A 17,320-nucleotide genomic window follows, 5' to 3' on the forward strand; every position below is an offset into this window, starting at 1 on the left:
GTGCTGCCTGCAGATAACCACAGGGCACAGACAGTTAGTGCTGCTTCATAAAAAGAATTCATTTTGGGCAACTATTTGAAGATCTGGATTTATTCTCATTATCACATCTCTCCACCTAAGAGCAGTTACACTACCTCTACCCAGAGCAGCAGGAAAGACTCCGCTAACTCCCCCGGGCAGCCCTGACCTCTGCTGTACGTGGGCAGCTGCGGACCGCAAGCCCTGAGCTGCCCGGGGCAGCCCTGCTTCTCGGCAAACACGGTCGGGGACTTCAGAACCTACCTGACAGTGTTTCACCCAGGCACAGTCCTGTACCACAGCCCCAGGTAATAAACCTACCTGACACCTCCACAGGACCACGTTCCTCCTGGTCCCATACTCCTCTCTTCAGACACATGCGGTAGGTCCACATCCTCCCAAAGCCTCACTCGGTAACGTGCTTCACAGGGGTCTGCTCCCCAGGGAAGATTCACCCCTGCCAGTGCCTTGGCTCTACCGTTCCCACAAGCAGACAACCTGCACGCCCTGGGGCAAACGGGACTGATGGTGCAGCTCTTCCAGCAATCAAAGCGGTAAGGGACTGAAATCCTAATGAGAACGGACATCTTACTTAAGCTAGTCTATATGACTTACAGAAAATAGGGAACCTTTAGCAATGTTAAGTAGCAGAAATGTACGCGTGTAACGGTACAGTCACAACAGCATTACCATTGTTTGACAAGAGTGCCAAATTCTACAGGCAGCAAATACGGTGTACCTCCCTCTCTCTGTCCTCAGGAGTTCCTTCAACACCTGGATGTGATCTTATGCAAGCCAAGGATCTGTCCCTGGGTAATTTTCATTCCTGGAAGTACACAAGGCAGTTAAGTACGTTGTACCCTCCCCTCTCCTCCATTCCTGACACAGACCCCATCACTGCAACACCCCCAGTCCCCCCTACCTCTTCTACTGGCAAGGTCAGCAGCTTTCAGCACCACTGGGTGACCGAACTGCCACCCACATACAGCACGGCCGGCTGTCAGCCCCTCCAGCTACCCAGTGCCAGAAAACACAAGCACCGAATGTGTTCACACAGAAACCTCAGCAGCACAGAGCAGAAAAACTGGGCAAGTTCCAACACACCTGTGCTCACACCCATTGTACCATACCTAGTAGTTCTACAATTCTAAATACAGCATCTGTTCACCGGGTCAGACCACCAGCCTTGACACTTGATCTAGGTGGCACTAGCGGCAGTATGTGACTCCTTAAAACCACTACTGTTTCAAAGTGCCATCTGCTGGTACTTCCATTATTTACATGCAGCTATTTCCGAGTACTGTTAAGTCTCCACGTGCTTTTCAGCTGGCAATACCTCCAACCCGAAAGTCAGAAAAAATTTTTTTTTTGTTTTAAATTACCATGGAAGTGGTTTATTGCACCTACCTCCCAGATAGCCTGGCAACACCACAAGCTTTCAGAAACAAAAGCCAGGATTTTGACAGCATACGGAAGCTGGTAATTTAGTTTTTAAGACCGACCAGACAGTAGCATTTTAGAGTTCAACTGGAATGCAGTGGTTTTGTTTTTTTTAAAAAAACGCTTAATCAGAAGCCTGTATTTAGCTTCATCATCAGGGCAGAGGAATCCATCTTTCTGCAAAATTAAATCCAGAAGTTACCAGGTTCCACTGGTTATGGTTACTACACTTTACAAAAATGTTAGGGCTTATCTGAATTTACTTCACTTTTTAATATGGCAAAAGTTAAGCAATGCACCAAAACTTAGAAGCAACAGCCACAACAGCTCAGAATAACTACATTTGCAATTTTCTCCTAAAAGAGGAAAAAAGTATTGTTAGTCTGTTCTCCACATTTCTCCAGCAGAAAAATGACCCTTAAGGTCAAAGCTATTTAGAACTTGGGAGGCACAACCTCAGCAAGTGACTATACAATAGCCCTGTCTGTTTAAGGTAAACTACCTCTGTAAAGAGAACACCTGAGAAGAGCTAAACTGCTGTCCTTATTTACCCAAATCTCAGAGTATTCTTAAAATTACTTACAAATGACAGCCAGAGTTACTGTCAGGAACAGGCCGAGGTCTACTTAAACTTTCCGCACAAGGAACAGATCCATATTAACCTGCAACAAATTGATGAACCTCTCCGATTTTGTTTCCCTCCCCACGCCCTACTCCTGCATAATCCTTTCTGCATTTCCTCATTTCCCAATTCTTCCTCCTGACATTGTTTTCTTCCTACAGGATACACAGAGGCACAGCCTCACGTGAATAAAAAATATCTGCTGTGAATGACTAGGTCACTTCACCAACTTGAGACTATCAGATCACAAAAACCAGTTTAAGTACAGACACAAACTGTACAGGTGCCCTAGAACGCCAGCAACCACTGCCTACATTTGATACTATAGGACAGCAATATGGAAATCACAGCCGCGTGGCTGCTCCACCCTGAAAACTTCCCATTTACATGCAGCTTCTTTAAACAAGCAGAAGTTCCTAGTTTAAGATGACACCAACCGAGACAACACAATCTTAGTTAATGAAAATTTATTTTTTCAGTTAGTCACATAGCCAGCTCTTATGCGACCAGGGCAGAAGCTGTCGATGATTCACTAAAAAGACAAGAGAGAGAAAGAGAGAACATTAATTGCAGAGGCAGTTTTTCAAACTAGTTGTCAAAAATACTGCTTCAGTTCAAAGCTTTAACTACCAGTTCTGAAGTAAATGACTACCTGTTTAAATTCTGTGGCATAAAGAATTCATTCTTCCTTTTAAAATAAAAATACTGGTTTAACAGTATAAAACAGCATATTTAAAAACCTGGCTAACTGTACCCGAGTCTTTTCAGAAAAAGAGAAGCTAACCCTAACACCTATGGGCATTCTCCTATGTTGGCTAAATTTTCATTAATTAAACAGTTAATATTTATGAAAATATCTATTCATTGCTGCCTGGTTTACATACACATACAGTGACCACAATGAGCCTTTGACTCACAGCCCCAGCATATGGCTTACAAAACCTACAAGACTTCAGTGAAAACAGTAACATAAAAGAAGACTTACTACTTCCAGTTGGGTGGCAGCACTCTCTTGGTTTTGTAGTAGCGAGCCAACCTATGGATTCTGCTCTCAATCAGAATCAGGCGGAACTTGGCATCTTTATCCTGGAAGAGAAAGCTACATTACAAAGAAGCACTACTTTTCACTTCTCAATGACACACCATTCATATGAGCTTTAATAAAGTAAAACATCCACAGCTACTGCTACGAACTCCACATTCCCATTACCAAAGTCTGATGAAGCTAGTAAAAATCAGAACAGGACCAGAAATACCTGGTTTAAGCAATGCTTTTAAGATCCTTTTCACAGACAAAGACCATTCTCCTTCATCAAAATGACTCCCCGAACCACTAAGTTTACTCAAAGAGGGTGGCTAACAGGGAGCACACCAAAAGCTTTTGCTTTGTAAAGTTGTAAATAAACTACTGTATTATATGAAAAAACAAACATAGTGTTATCTGCTTAAATTAGCACTCACCTTTCTGTTTCTCTCAAGATGTTTACGCACAGCAACAGCTTTCTTGATCAAGTGATAAAGATCCTCTGGAAGGTCTGGGGCCAGTCCCTTCGATTTAAGGATTCTCAAAATTTTGTTGCCAGTTACAAAGCGAACCTGGGCAACACCATGAGAATCCCTCAGGATGACACCTGAAACAAATGTTTACATCTCACACTGAAAAAACCCCAAACATCTTAGACAAATCTAGTGAAACCAACCTTACAGTTACAAGCTATCCAAAAAGACTTCTTTAAATTAAAATACCTTTCTGCTGGAAGCCGTGAACAAATAAATGGTAGATAGTGTGTGAGCAAAACACAACTTACAGAAGCTGAAACACTTCATCAGATAGCAATTAACCGAAAACCAAGCCACCCATCACATTTAGGCAGGTAACACGGTAAGTATTATGTTATTACTGAGAAATTTTCAACAGGACTTATTAAAGCTAGGTATTCAACCACCCTCTTCTCTATACTTAACAAAGATGCCATAGACATCTTTACTCTAAAAACCCCATACTATACCACAGAGATCATTAATAAATAAAGTAAAATTAAAAACATTCATATAGCACTCAATTACACTGCATATCTTAAGACTACATAAATTTGTAGCAGACACACTTAAGCAAAGCTCCAGAGGAGTCCAAACTAGTGAGAAGTAGTCTATTATGCAGCTCCAGTGCCTGGCTCAGTAAGCTCCTAAACACGGGTGCTGGTATTTTAAGATGAGATGTCAAGTTTTTCTCCAACAAACTGGGTAGACTAGTGGCCATTCCTAAGGACAGGTTATAAGATTAAACAAATGCTTTATATTTTCTGCTTGAAAAAAAAAAACCCACAAAAAACTTTAACTACTTCACCAAATATGCTTTTTGCAAAAATGAGACATAGTACATTTTTAGTAGTATCCACACAGTGAATACATAGGTACATCAGAAAACCAGTATTTTCTTAGCATGTTATCCCATGCAGGTTGAAGGAGCAACTGTATTATTACAGTCAGAAAAATATGTTTTGTCTCTATTGAAGACTGATTCATAAAACTTACCGATTTGTGAGGGGGTCAGGCCTTTTTTAGCTAGCTTGTAGATCTGTTCCTTTACATCATCAGAAGTAAGTTTCAGCCACTAAAGAAAATGGGGAAAAAAAACACAACTACAACTGATAAACAGTGCTTAATACAGAGGAACAGACAAGCTACGTCAAAGCTTTTTATAAATGGTTGAAATAGATGCTTTTTAATGCTTGAAAAAACAATCAAAAACTGAAATTGTAATTCTAATGATGAAGAAACTTTTCACATATCATGAACATACAACCCTAGTGAAATATGGTGGGGGAAGGCAGAGATGAATAAACAAAGTCTCCGTTTAAAACACCCCAACTCCAACTAGCTGGTTTATCATCACTTTAACTGCCACACCTGAAACACACATACAAATTTACAGAAGCAAAAAAAATCACTGCCACTGGGAAGGAACTCCTTAACTCCTTTGACATAAAGGTGAAATCGAGAACCATTTAGCCATCTCTTAGTAAAGCACCTACAGAGATCAGTGAAAATCAGATTTTAAGTAAGCAAATTAATTAAAAAATGAAATAAATATATCTACTCAAGACAGGGCAGTGCCTTTTTTATGACTTCTATGTTAAACAGAAGCATGTGCCAACAGAGCTATTGCTTCTGTGATTATTAAGTCAGTACCAACAAGGCAGGTAATCCCCACTCTGCATGAGCTACAAAAGCTCCTGATTTTTTTTCCTTTTTAGTACCATCAAAGTATGAAATTGAAAAGCACAGAAAAAATATATTTGGAAGTGCTCTATAGATTATAATTCTGAACAGAACACAAATGAAACTAAGCAGAAAACCCACAGGGTTTTTAAAAAACAAATACAGCATTTGAGCATTCTAATGGTTATTAAACTGTTTAGCCATCAGCAGTACTTCAAGCAGCTTCACGTTATCTTACTTTAGTTTTTTTTTTTTCATACTTCGTGCTTTAATTTCAAGTTTTCATTTAACCATGTTTCAGTAGGTGCTTTTCCACGTGCACCACAAATTAGATCTTTCGGCCAATAAACAGATCCTCCAAGAAGACATCCTCTGGCAAAGCAGCTGCTCATTTAGCTGACAGGTAAACCTTTTTACGTGGAAGCACCCTAAATGAACTAAGGGCAGACTGAAATTGAGCTGGTGCTCTGACCAACAAAACACTGCTACTAATGGTTCAGAAACAGTCGGTTTACTCCACAATGGCAAAGACCAAACTCGAGTGAAAGTAATTGAATATCTAGAAGTAATCAGCATACAAACTAAAAGAAACCAAAGCAGCACTTAAATAAAAGGGAGAAACAAAGAGTTAAAAAAAAAAAAAAAAAAAAAGAGACGTTTTTGCCCACGAAGTCACCCGATCAGGAAACGACACTTTCTTCCTCAGTATCCTAAAGATTTCATCAAGCACGATTTAAAAAGGATCACACGAAATACTGCGGCTCCTTTGGTTGTCTTTCATTGCGTGGGCCCTGCTAAGCGGCCGGAGGAGAGACGGCGCCCGCCCGGCAGGCCGCAGGGCCGCGGCCCGGCGAAGGTACTCACCGTGGGCACGCTGCGCCTGTAGGGCAGGGCTGACTGGGACAGGCCCTTGCTGTAGGGAAGAAGCAGATGACACGCTGAGCGCGGCCCGGCAAGCTCCACCGCCGCCCTGCCCCCGCCGCACGGCGGCCTGCTGCCAGCCCCTCCCGCGGGGCCCTCCACGGCCTGGGCCCAGTGCCGCCGCCACGGCAGGCCACACCAGCGCGGCTCCGGGAGCAGCAGCCCAAGCACAACGAGCACCCCCGTGCCCGGGGCCCGCCGAGGAAGCCCGCGCCTCAGCGCCGGCCCCGGCCTTTCCTCCCCCCGCCGCCATACCCTGACAGCCCCCAGCCCTCCTACGCCATCCCCACACGTGCCCCATCGCCCCCACGGCGGCCCTTCTGCTCTCACACCCGTCCACGGCGCCCTTTCAGCCACCCGCAACAGCTCCCAGCCGCCCCACGCCGCAGCCGCTTACCCGGGAGCGTGCATGCGACCCATGATGGCGGCGGCTGAGAAGAAGGAGCGATGCGAGACAGCGGCACTTCCCGCCTCGCTTCCGCAGGAAAGGGCAGGGCAGCACCTCGTCCCGCCTGCGCCCGCCCGCCAATCAGTGGCGCGGGCGCGCACGGCGCCCCAGGCCCGGCGGGAGCAGCGCCCCCGTCCGTGGGCGGCGTGAGGGGAGGAGCGGCGGTTGGCACGGCCAAGCCAGGCCCGGCGGGCAGTGAAGACCAGCACTTTTTTTTTTTTTTTTCTGAGAATAGTGTTTAATATACTTACAGAACAGTTACGGAGTCACATTAAACCCGCTCGGCACGGGCACGACGGAGGGCGATACTGTACACCTTTATTAAGGAGCTCATTTATTTAAAGTATTTGGTTCTGACATACCTAGACAAAGGGAGGCAAACCATTTGCTCTCACTGAATTTCATCACCTCTAGCACTACCTCAGTCACAGTGTCCGCGTAAGAGAAGGCAGGTTCCACACAACCCGAGTTGTAAAAATAGAGAAAAGGACTTTTGATAAAAGAGCGCACGTGCATCCAGAGACAGGTAGCTATAGATAGTAAAAAGGCAGTAATAAAAATTTCAGTGCAAAGTTCCAGGTTAATAGGGAAAAGGAAGAGGTCTAAGCACAAGCTGTTAACTCTGAAATACCAAAACAAGGTCTGTCTAGACAGCTGTAGTTCTGGCTGCAGGTCATACATTGCATAAAGAATTATTTTATTTTCTTTTCATTAAAGAATATACAAAAAAGCTGTTAAAACTACATTTTCAAGCTACTTAGTGTACTGGTAAATTCCACCCCAAGTGAGTACTTTCCTCTTTCACATCCTTTTTTTTTTTTTAATATAGTACATAAAAATCTTATTGCAACAATCACTTTTTTTTCTTAATTGAGAACACTGCTAAGAGGTACAAGGTTGGTGCTGTTCCTCTGTGCGGGAGGAGCAGCCAAGGCCAGATCCCACAGACAAAAATCCATGACCAGAAAAAGCTTCAGCCAGTGACTACTTTGGAAAGGAAGGGAAAGGCACAAAATGAGTTAAGCTATGAAGAAGATTAAATCAGAAGTCAGGACATATGCTAAAAATAATACAGTACTATACATTTTCTTCAGAGTCCAGACAACTGTTAAAACTGCAAATATTCTTTTTTAAATTACTTTAGTATTTTGTGCTGTAAGACACTGTGCTTTAATAGCAAACTGCAAAAAAGGCAGTACATATTGCTTTCATTTTATTTCACAATGGAACGTTTCACAAAAACAGTAGTCTACTTTCCTGTGTTGAAGTGACTTGTGATTCTAACGATGGAATGGAGTAAGTCTCAAAAGCGTCAAGTAAGCAGGAAATATATCTAGTAAGTTACATAATTTATTTACAGGCTATATACTAAATGAAAAATAGGCCTAATTAGCAAGATGCCTAATAAAACTGGGATGTGTTAGCGCCCATTAGTATCAGCCCAGTTTCTAACATTCAGGATATTCTTAATTGTAGTAACTCTTATAAAATTGGACCATGAATATTTTAGGCACCAGGAGATTCAAGTTTACTTCTCTCTTCTGTAGTGAAGGGAGATTGGTCAGTAGCAGGGAAAGGAAAAAACTAGATTATGAAATAGGTTTTTAGTGTTGGGTACATCAAAGGCTTTCCCCATATTGCGTCTTCATTCATAGTTGCATATTTTACTTCAAAAAAATTCACGCTAGTCCCAGTCAGTGGTGATAGGCTGTTGTCTTGCTTCAAGATTTAGTACTAAAAAGAGAAGTGTGCAACTCCATAGCTTTGTTTAGACAGAAATGATCATTCCAAACACTAAGGTGAATAAAAAGGGTATGGCTGTAGTGCAGAAACACCCAATTAAGTAACCAGTGGTATTAAGAGGCGATAGTGACACTTGTACTCCACCGTCACAAAATAGTTCCAACCTAATGTTCCTTGGAATAAAGTATTTTTAGTTGGAATTAATTCTTACTGGGAGTGAGAAACAGTATTGCTGTGAGCTGTTAAAAGAAGTGACCAAGCTCCTCTCTCAAAGCTATTACTGCAACTCATTTTTGACCTGCAATTCATCCAGCAGTTATGCTTTTTAACTAGAGCCCATCCTTCACCTGGAGGTACAGGTGCCAATGCCACTGTGGATTTAGTGTTTGAATCTGTTCCACATTTAATCACTACAGTATTTAGAAATTCTAGAAATCAAGACAATTCAAAACACTGAAAAGCTGGGCCCATTTCCTACGGCACCACATTCAACCAGTCTTCATTCAATTTCTGAGATCACGCGTAGAAAAAAATTTCTAAGTTGCACTAACTACGATGATCAGTTGTAAGTGATGTTATTTTTAAGTAGCACATCTCAGGAAAATACTTCCAGTAGGACCTGCAATGTATCAAATATGAGAACTTTCCCCCTTTTTAAGGAGCTGAAAGTTCACATGTATACATATTTAAATACCAGAAATGAGGTAAAAGAGAAGCATTTGTATTATAAGGCACCATTATTTACAACTTCCATTAATGGCACGCACTCCAGTAAGTCTTAGAGAAGAATGAACTGGGATTAAATGCAATGCTAAGGAATTCCTCCAGCCCTTCCACCTTCATTTCTATAGGTATGCATGAAGTCACTAAAATTTTACCCATCATTGTTTCTGTGATGTCTAGTTAGTAGTGGGACTGTAGTCCTAAAATATATCAATTCTTTGATGTTCTCCAGCATCATGCCATGGATGACACACAGGTAACAAAAATTAGAAGCAAAAATGCACTATATCCACGGGCCTAAGGATTAAGTTAAGGTTTAACCAACCAGCATGGTCAAACTGTTCATTTCATTTCCATGGATGGTTTAATAACTCCTTCTTTTAACTGCAACCCTTAAACATTTACAATGATGCTTTGATAATGTTGCATAAGCATAAACCAAGTTTTCTAGAAATCCTCCAAATTATGCTATATGAATGTTGGTCCAACATATCTGTTGAAATGCAGAGTCTCTTCAGATGTGCAAGTTATCTTTGAGTAGGAAGATGCACAAAGGACAAGTGAATACAATTGTTCTGGTCTCACTCAGGCGTAGAAATGAGTTCACAGATAGGGTACAGCAGTTAGTCGATACCAGTTAACAGTCTCCTTGCTCAAATTGAAGTCCTTTAGCGAGAGTGTAATTCCACCCAAGAAAAAGTTCTCACGTAACGATTCTGCACTGAGCACACTTAACTGAAGTTCTCTCTGTTTCAGAGTCTCCATGCTGTATCCACTGTACACAAGCTAGGAGGTAAGAAGAATTTTTTGGTTATCCAAACAAAGTTACATAGACCACCCTTTCTTCTGCCTGCCTAACCACTGGCAGATGTTTTAACTACACATTATGACCATTCATTATGTCCACTTCTCAGAGGATGGGCTGAAGCACATTCCTATTTTATTTTATGCTCCCAACATTGTTTAAAAAGGACCAGTATTTTCAGATAGAAGTACTGTTTACATGCCGAGACTTCTGAATTCATTCTTCTTCACGTGATGAATCAGTGAATCCAGGGCAGGGGGATCTTTAGTCTTAAGATTATTTTCCTCCTCCCCATTACTCTGAGGAGTCAGTCTAAGAAATTTCTGCTTACTTGTAATAGTACATTTATCTACTCAGTTGCTTTAGGGTTTTTTGGTTTGTGTTTGGTTTTGTTTTTTTTTAAACAAGGCAAATTGTTTCAAACAAATTCCTTTCCCATTTATATATCTTCGTAGATTTTTTAGACAATGTTTTAATTACTACTTTGACTAAGAGACAATAGCAAACCATAGGGAGTTACTGCATAAATTAACTTGCCATTTCATTGAAAGTTGGATTTCTTGTCTTCCGGGAGATTTTGGTTTTGCGTTTGGATGTCTTGTGTGTATCGGGAAGTAAGTATGTTTTTACATAGGGATTTGGATCTGCACCATCTTCTGTAACCTACAATCCAAAAACAAAACAAGTTTTCGAAAACTTTTTAGTGCATACCTATTTGAATATTTACTTTTGAGTATCTAGACTTCTCAATCAAGCTAACCAAAGGCAGCAGTTAAATAGGCAGTTGGAAAATTTGGAGGAACAAAGTTTCACATTCCTGGATCAGAGTCAAGGCTGTAATGGACAGAATGGAAACACTTTTTTGGCAGTGAGCTCAGTATCTCTACTTACCAGGTCTTTAATGTGCATCACCATGATAAACAGAGTGCTGTTTCTATATGATATGGATAGCTTCACTTCTCCTCCCACTTTGCCTGAGGTAGGACTTGATGGACTTACATCTGAAAAAGTACACAATTATTTCCTCTGTAATATTTGTATGTTTTCATCAGTACTACACTTACTTATTATATATGGGGAAATAACATACGAGCCTTGCGACCAACTTCAGTTTCTGATTTTATTTCTGGTTCCCTAATAAGAAGGCAAGGCTACAGTTTTTAAAGATTTTTCCATTCTTATGTAAAAAGTAACTTGAACATTTAGAGTAAAAACTTGAATAATTCAGTCAAGCCATAAGCAAGCCCAAGTGATCACATTATGACCATAATACCGTGCAATTTCTGGTATGTTTTTTTATTTTCTTGATACTGTACACAGGAACATTTGGAAAAACAGGGATGCAAAGTTTTCAATGAAAGAACACTACAGTTAATTTAAAAATTACTTAAAAAATATCATATTGCAAAGCTGTCATACTATAGTCATCCAATTTATAAATACCCCCAAAAAACATTACCTACCTGTAGGTCTGGCTATTCCATCTATTCCTTCCACTTTCTCATCACGAAGTAATGGATGGAAAAATGTATAAAGAAGATCACACTAAATTTGGAAGCAACATTACATATTAGTTTAAGTGTTAACAAGCACCAAAATCTGAAAACTTGCGTTGAATTTGTTTAGGTTATTTGAACTCACTTCTGCCACCTCTGAAGAACTGTTCATCAGACTCTGTATGTAGCTGTTGAGCTCCACTTTTCTTTTAGCTGCTACATCTTTTATATGTGTTCTTCCCAGAACCATCTTATTGGGAAAGCTGCAAGGGAAGAACAAGATAAGAGTTTTCAGTTAATTTATCTCAAGTACGTACAGCTAGATTTTATTGTCATTTCCATCCTGAAGGGCTGACATGCCTTTTTTTAATGTCAAACATGAGTGGAAACACAGCACACTAATAAGTAACAACATCACAGAAAAGCAAGGAAAAATTCACAGACAGTTGTTTCCCGTGATACAACACACAGACTAAAGACACCAAGTTGTTCCTCTGACTCTCCTCCTTAGAACTTAGACAAAACAGTTCTTTCCCCGAATTGCCAACTTTGACATCTAGTTTGCCCATCAGCAGTTTTGTCTCCATTTCAAGCTATTTCTTCCTCCACCCAGTTGGAAACAGTTTTGTTGCTTCCATTGTAACAGCGATGAGTGAGTTAGGAACATACCCTGGTAACTTCCAGAGAGGAAAGAGAATGCCAAGTTTGTTGTGGAGCTCCTGGAACTCATCAAATGTTCGGAAGACAAATGTTGGCTCAACTTGCCCTTCTCTCAAAACTCTCACTACGTAGATCTGCCCAAAACACAAAAACACAAAGATAAAAGTAGTAACAGTATTTATAGAACTGACTTAACAATATAATTTTCTTCACAATTAACTCTTTCTACTATGGCAGTCCTTCTCCAACATATATATCCCATTAACAGCATTTGCTTTTTATAGCAGAGTTAGAATTCTAACTAGCCTTACCGTCGTGCAAAGTACCATCACAAGATCTTCTCATAAAGTAGATCCACATCTGACAGGGGGATAAAGGCAGTTAACGCTAAGTTGTCTGCATTCTCCCTTTTAAGCCTCATTGTAAGTTCACACCACATAGCAGGCATACAAAATTTAACCCATTAGTGTGGGATTACATCTAGCCATGTATCTGTAGGGCCAGAGCTACCACAAAACTTTTCAGGTGTTGACTATGGAGGAAACGAATGCCTAATTTTTTTCAGTCTAATTCTCTGAAGATTCTAAAGGATTCTGCTTTTAAGGTGGTAATTTGGTAGGCAGGTGTAAGTGTACTGCATTATAGAAAAAGAATTTTTAAAAATACTGGGTACAGTCACAGGATGCAATTATTCACATTATTATGAAAGGGAAATGAAGGTTAAGAGACTGCATGGAAAACTCAATCCAGTGGACTCATTTTATGGGCAAATGAGTTAAACGTATACTTTAAAAACACAGGCAACCAGGAAGAGGTTTAACAATCTAGACAGAAGAAGATTACATCTTTTTAACAGTTTCTGGAAGATAAGAGGCTGTTTTGGCTTCCACCGGGAGGACTCAACAGCAATTCAGTACAAAGCTGCTCTTCACTTCTAGCTTTATTCAACTTTGTTCTACCATCTCTAGCTCGTGTCTTACTAGATTAAGACATTTACAGCAAATAAAACTTAGAAAGAGATGTACATTTTGCATGTATCAGTATAGCTCACTTTTTAAACAACTTGAGGAAAACACAGCTTGAGCTGACTACTCAAGGCCAACAAATAGTAAAAAAAAAAAATATTAGACCATTGTTACACATACACAAATATTAATACAAGTCCTACCGTGTAACCCAGGTCTAACAGCATTGTAATGCTTGCTGCCCCTAGTAAGACTGACCAGAAGTGTAGGTACATTAATACACCAAATGATGCTTTTACTTAGGCAGAGCAAATACAACTTTAATGGAAGGTCAGAACAAAGCCATAGAGTGTTTGGCTTAATGACTCCTACTCAGGAAGGAGCCATTTTACAGAAGGTAATTACGTAAGCATGACTCAGATCCCATCTTTTATAAATCATCTCCACCAGTACTAGTTCTGTCCTTTCTGCTTCATTCTAGATCCTTCTTCAGAAGTGTCTTCATTCTGAAGACTATTATCAGATGCTAAAACGACCAGCCTGTACTCTAGCACTCCTGTGGCTGGTTTACCCTGGCCAGCAGCTGAACACCCACGCAGCCACTTACTCACTCCCACCCCCTCACCAATGGGACAGAAGTAAGGAGCAAAAGTGAGAACACCCGTGGGTTGAGATGAAGACAGTCCTTGGGAGGGGAGGTGATGCAAAGACAATCTCTCACCACCTCCTACAAGCAGATCCATGCCCAGCTAGTCCCCAAGCAACAGCCACCTTGGAAGACAACACCCTCCTATCCTCCACTTCCTTCCTCTACCCCCAGTTTTTATTGCTGAGCATGACACTATACGCTATGGGGTATCTCTGGCTAGTTTGGGTCAGCTATCCCTGCTGTGTCTCTTCCCAACTCCTCACACGCCCACAGCCTACACACTGCAGGGAGCGGAGGGGGAAAACAGGACCGAAATGGTAGAGAACGAGAAAGCCTTGACACCGCACAAGCAACAGCCAAGCTAACTGTGTCTTATTGACACAGTTTCAGTTAAACATCCAAAACAGCACTCTGTGGACCACTGTGAAGAATGATAACTCGATCCCAGCCAGAGCCAATACAACTCCTGTTCTTCGCCAGGAAGCAAGCTGCCCGTTCCCAGCAAGATCAAGAGTTCAATTATGAGTTTTGATTTTACTTTTAAGTCATCCACAGTAGGGCTCAGTCTTGGGGTGTCAACACTGGTGTAGGTTTCTAGGCTCTCGCTGTAGTCAGCGCAGTCAAGACTTCAGAGAACTCTTCAGATCACCCTAAATCTGACCTTAAGGATTAATCCCTCACTGAACTAGTAAATTTATACATCTGTATTTACTAAATATCTGTCAATAAAGAGAATCTAGTTGTCTACCTCAAAGCCAGCTACTTAAGGCTGAACATGGCAAGTTTCCCCTGGACTAAATCTCTCTGATTAAGTACTGATCTTACGACAAGAAGGAGAACATATCTGGTTGGGAAAAAATGCACAGTGTCTTCACTGAGTGCAGAAAGATTCCACACACTTACATAATGTTTATCTGGGTTGTATCTCTTCTGATATGTAAACACAGACACTTGTTTGATTCTGCCATCTTGTTTAAGAGAATATGTTTTAGCAGAAAATGAGAGGATGGCTTCATCATTAGAAGGTAGACCTGAGAAACGCAGCTGGGCCAAATTGTGAATGAAGAAATTAAACTTTGTGGCAACACTTCCCAGACTGGATTCAATCAACCTAGAAAAGAAAAAATACCGTCAAAACACAGAAAAGTGGTTCTGTCAATGAATCAGACTTAAGTCTAAGAAAAACAAAACTTATTCAATTTCTTACTGACAGAGAAACAGTTTTTTCCTATCAACATTTAATAGAAGATTCTGTATCCAAACTCTGGAATATGTCATTTTTCAAGAAGTGAAGGCTTTCCAGGGTTCATAAAAAAACCTGGAAGTACCATGTCAAGCTTCAGAGCCCTCAGTACAGGGAAGACATGGGCCTGCTAGAGCAGGTCTAGAGGAGGGCCACAAAAATGACTAGAGGGGGCTGGCACACCTTACTTGTGAGGACAGGCTGAGAGAGCTGGGGTTGTACAGCCTGGAGAAGAGAAGGCTCCAGGGAGACCTCATAGCAGCCTTTTAATACTTAAAGTAGGCTTCTGAGAAAGATGGGGACAGACTTATCGGGGCCCGTTGTGATACGTACAGGGCAATAGTTTTAAACTAACAGAGAATAGATTCAGACTAGATATAAAGAAGAAACATTTTACAATTAGGGTGGTGAAACACTGGCGCAGGCTGCCTGGAGAGGTGGTAGATGCCCCATCCCTGGAAACATTCAAGGCTGGACAGAGCTCCGAGCAACCTGCTCAGCTGAAGATGTCCCTGCTCATTGCAGGGGGGCTAGACTAGATTTTTTTGAAGTTTCTTCCAACCCAAACCATTCCATGACTATGATGACTGACTAAAATTGCAGGCATATTACTGCAGTTTCCTCTGTATGTTTAAAATGAAGTATAACTCCACATTTTGTAACACATAGGAACAACTCAGTTACACTATATACAAACCCCCACTTACTACACAGGAGCATCATCCCCTCCCTCCCCAGTATGCAAACACACTTATTGGAAGAGAGAACTTCTTTACAATACTTTACAAGGTTCCGATCATACACACTGCTATTAAGCAATTTAGCCTGTATTCAAAATGCAAGTCTCAACACAGCCAGACTATCTACTCTCCGTATCTCAAACAAGTTTTTTTACACCATGTTGCTTTTAAAGGCAATTTTAGCACAAATATTAACCTTACATGAAACCAATCTTATTTATATAGTTCATTGATTAACATGTTTTATGATTGTACAGCATAACTATTCAAATTCTACAGACATGTTTGTGAACATCCTCATACATTTTTTCATAGCAGAAAGCTCCCATTAAGAGGAAGACAGCGGACATTTTAGTCTAACAAAATAGACAGTTTTCACTCATCCAGTACCTTGTAAAGAAAATGGTAGCTTCTGCATCTGTTGTTTGGGGCTGGAGAGCATCCTGGACATACTTCAAGTCCTGAACCCCACTTAGTTCTGGTAACCCAGAAGAAAGCATCTGCAAGAAATTAAAATTTACAGTTTTAATGCAAAAAAACCAATATGAGTTAACATTGAAATGATTAAAACTTAGACCCTTAGATTCATTTGAAGCTGCACTGAACTGCTAAATGCTAACAGCAATAGCCAATGGTTACTTATAATCAGCAGTTATTCACTATTTCGGGTACATTAAAAGCAGTTAAACACTTTGCAGTCTTAGTTTTTGATATTCAGGAAACAGGCAGGTAGTTAAAAAAGCTTATAACCCCCTCTAAATACAACCTCCCTATAAAGTAGATCTGATTTTTAAAAGCATGCATTAAGGTTTCTGCAACATAAGCATAGCATTTAGTACAACCCAACATGACAGATCTATCAAGTTTCAATTGAATTTAATAAAATTATTACCAATGAGAGTAGGTTAAGGAAGAGGCTTGCATGTTTTCTTATCAAATTGTAAGCCTGACAACAGAGATCCACAAACAACTGAAAGCGGATAGTGGGTTTTTCACCACCATTAATGACATAAGCCATATCCGATGTTAGCACAAAAGGAGCTCGATCCCTGTTCAAAAGGCACAGAATTCAGGAGTTAAGTACAAGGTCTATTCGCTGTCACGTGCTTCTTCCTCCCCTTCCACCCCCACCCCAAGGTAATGATATTAAATGATTCATTAATGCCATTTTACTTTTTTGGGTTGGGTTCAGCTCTTCCTTAGTGCTATCTCAGATCGCCAGCACATTCACATGGTACTGGACCTACAACAGATCTGCAGCCACACCTGGAAGTCAGGTTACCTCACAGTGCCTTCCACACCTCGTTTCTGGAAGCCGTAACACACTAAACCAAGTGTAATAACTATATTATCACTAATATATCACTACTAAAACATCCTGTATCGTAAATTATATTCCCCTACACAGAGGGGTAGCAAATACAAACCTACTGTTCACTTTTTTCTGTAACACTGACATTCACTACTGCTTTTATGAGCCAGCATCTGTTCTCATTTGTTTCACATTCAGAGACTCAGATATTCAGAAAACATAAAAGTCCTGGCACTCAATTTCTTATTCATTTAGAAAGTTTACCTAACTAGCATGCAATACATAATGGCATAAATGTATCTGAAAAAGTGAA

General features: G+C 40.8%; 2 protein-coding genes across 6 annotated transcripts in view; both read right to left on the reverse strand.

Moving 5' to 3' along the window:
• Nucleotides 1-2,530: 2,530 nt before the first annotated feature.
• On the reverse strand, nucleotides 2,531-6,731 carry RPS13 (ribosomal protein S13). Its single transcript, XM_080405575.1, has 6 exons — nucleotides 6,621-6,731; nucleotides 6,167-6,215; nucleotides 4,616-4,694; nucleotides 3,542-3,711; nucleotides 3,066-3,166; nucleotides 2,531-2,612 (listed from the first exon to the last, which is right to left on the reverse strand). The coding sequence occupies exons 1-6, from the start codon at nucleotides 6,641-6,643 to the stop codon at nucleotides 2,579-2,581; spliced, it is 456 nt and encodes a 151-aa protein (XP_080261701.1). The 5' UTR covers nucleotides 6,644-6,731; the 3' UTR covers nucleotides 2,531-2,578.
• A 149-nt stretch (nucleotides 6,732-6,880) lies between these two features.
• PIK3C2A (phosphatidylinositol-4-phosphate 3-kinase catalytic subunit type 2 alpha) overlaps nucleotides 6,881-17,320 on the reverse strand; it is a 75,150-nt gene continuing 64,710 nt past the window's right edge. For all 5 annotated transcript variants that reach the window (XM_080405467.1, XM_080405469.1, XM_080405471.1 and 2 more), the window contains 9 exons: nucleotides 16,588-16,744; nucleotides 16,086-16,195; nucleotides 14,616-14,823; nucleotides 12,108-12,232; nucleotides 11,584-11,701; nucleotides 11,406-11,487; nucleotides 10,834-10,943; nucleotides 10,480-10,605; nucleotides 6,881-9,923 (listed from right to left, as the gene is read on the reverse strand). In XM_080405467.1, the coding sequence (XP_080261593.1) occupies nucleotides 9,741-9,923; nucleotides 10,480-10,605; nucleotides 10,834-10,943; nucleotides 11,406-11,487; nucleotides 11,584-11,701; nucleotides 12,108-12,232; nucleotides 14,616-14,823; nucleotides 16,086-16,195; nucleotides 16,588-16,744 (1,219 nt within the window). In that variant the 3' untranslated portion in view covers nucleotides 6,881-9,740. The remainder of the gene's footprint in view (nucleotides 9,924-10,479; nucleotides 10,606-10,833; nucleotides 10,944-11,405; nucleotides 11,488-11,583; nucleotides 11,702-12,107; nucleotides 12,233-14,615; nucleotides 14,824-16,085; nucleotides 16,196-16,587; nucleotides 16,745-17,320) is intronic.

Source organism: Falco punctatus, assembly GCF_963210335.1.
Source record: "Falco punctatus genome assembly, chromosome: 10".
NCBI classification, from domain to species: Eukaryota; Metazoa; Chordata; class Aves; order Falconiformes; family Falconidae; genus Falco; species Falco punctatus.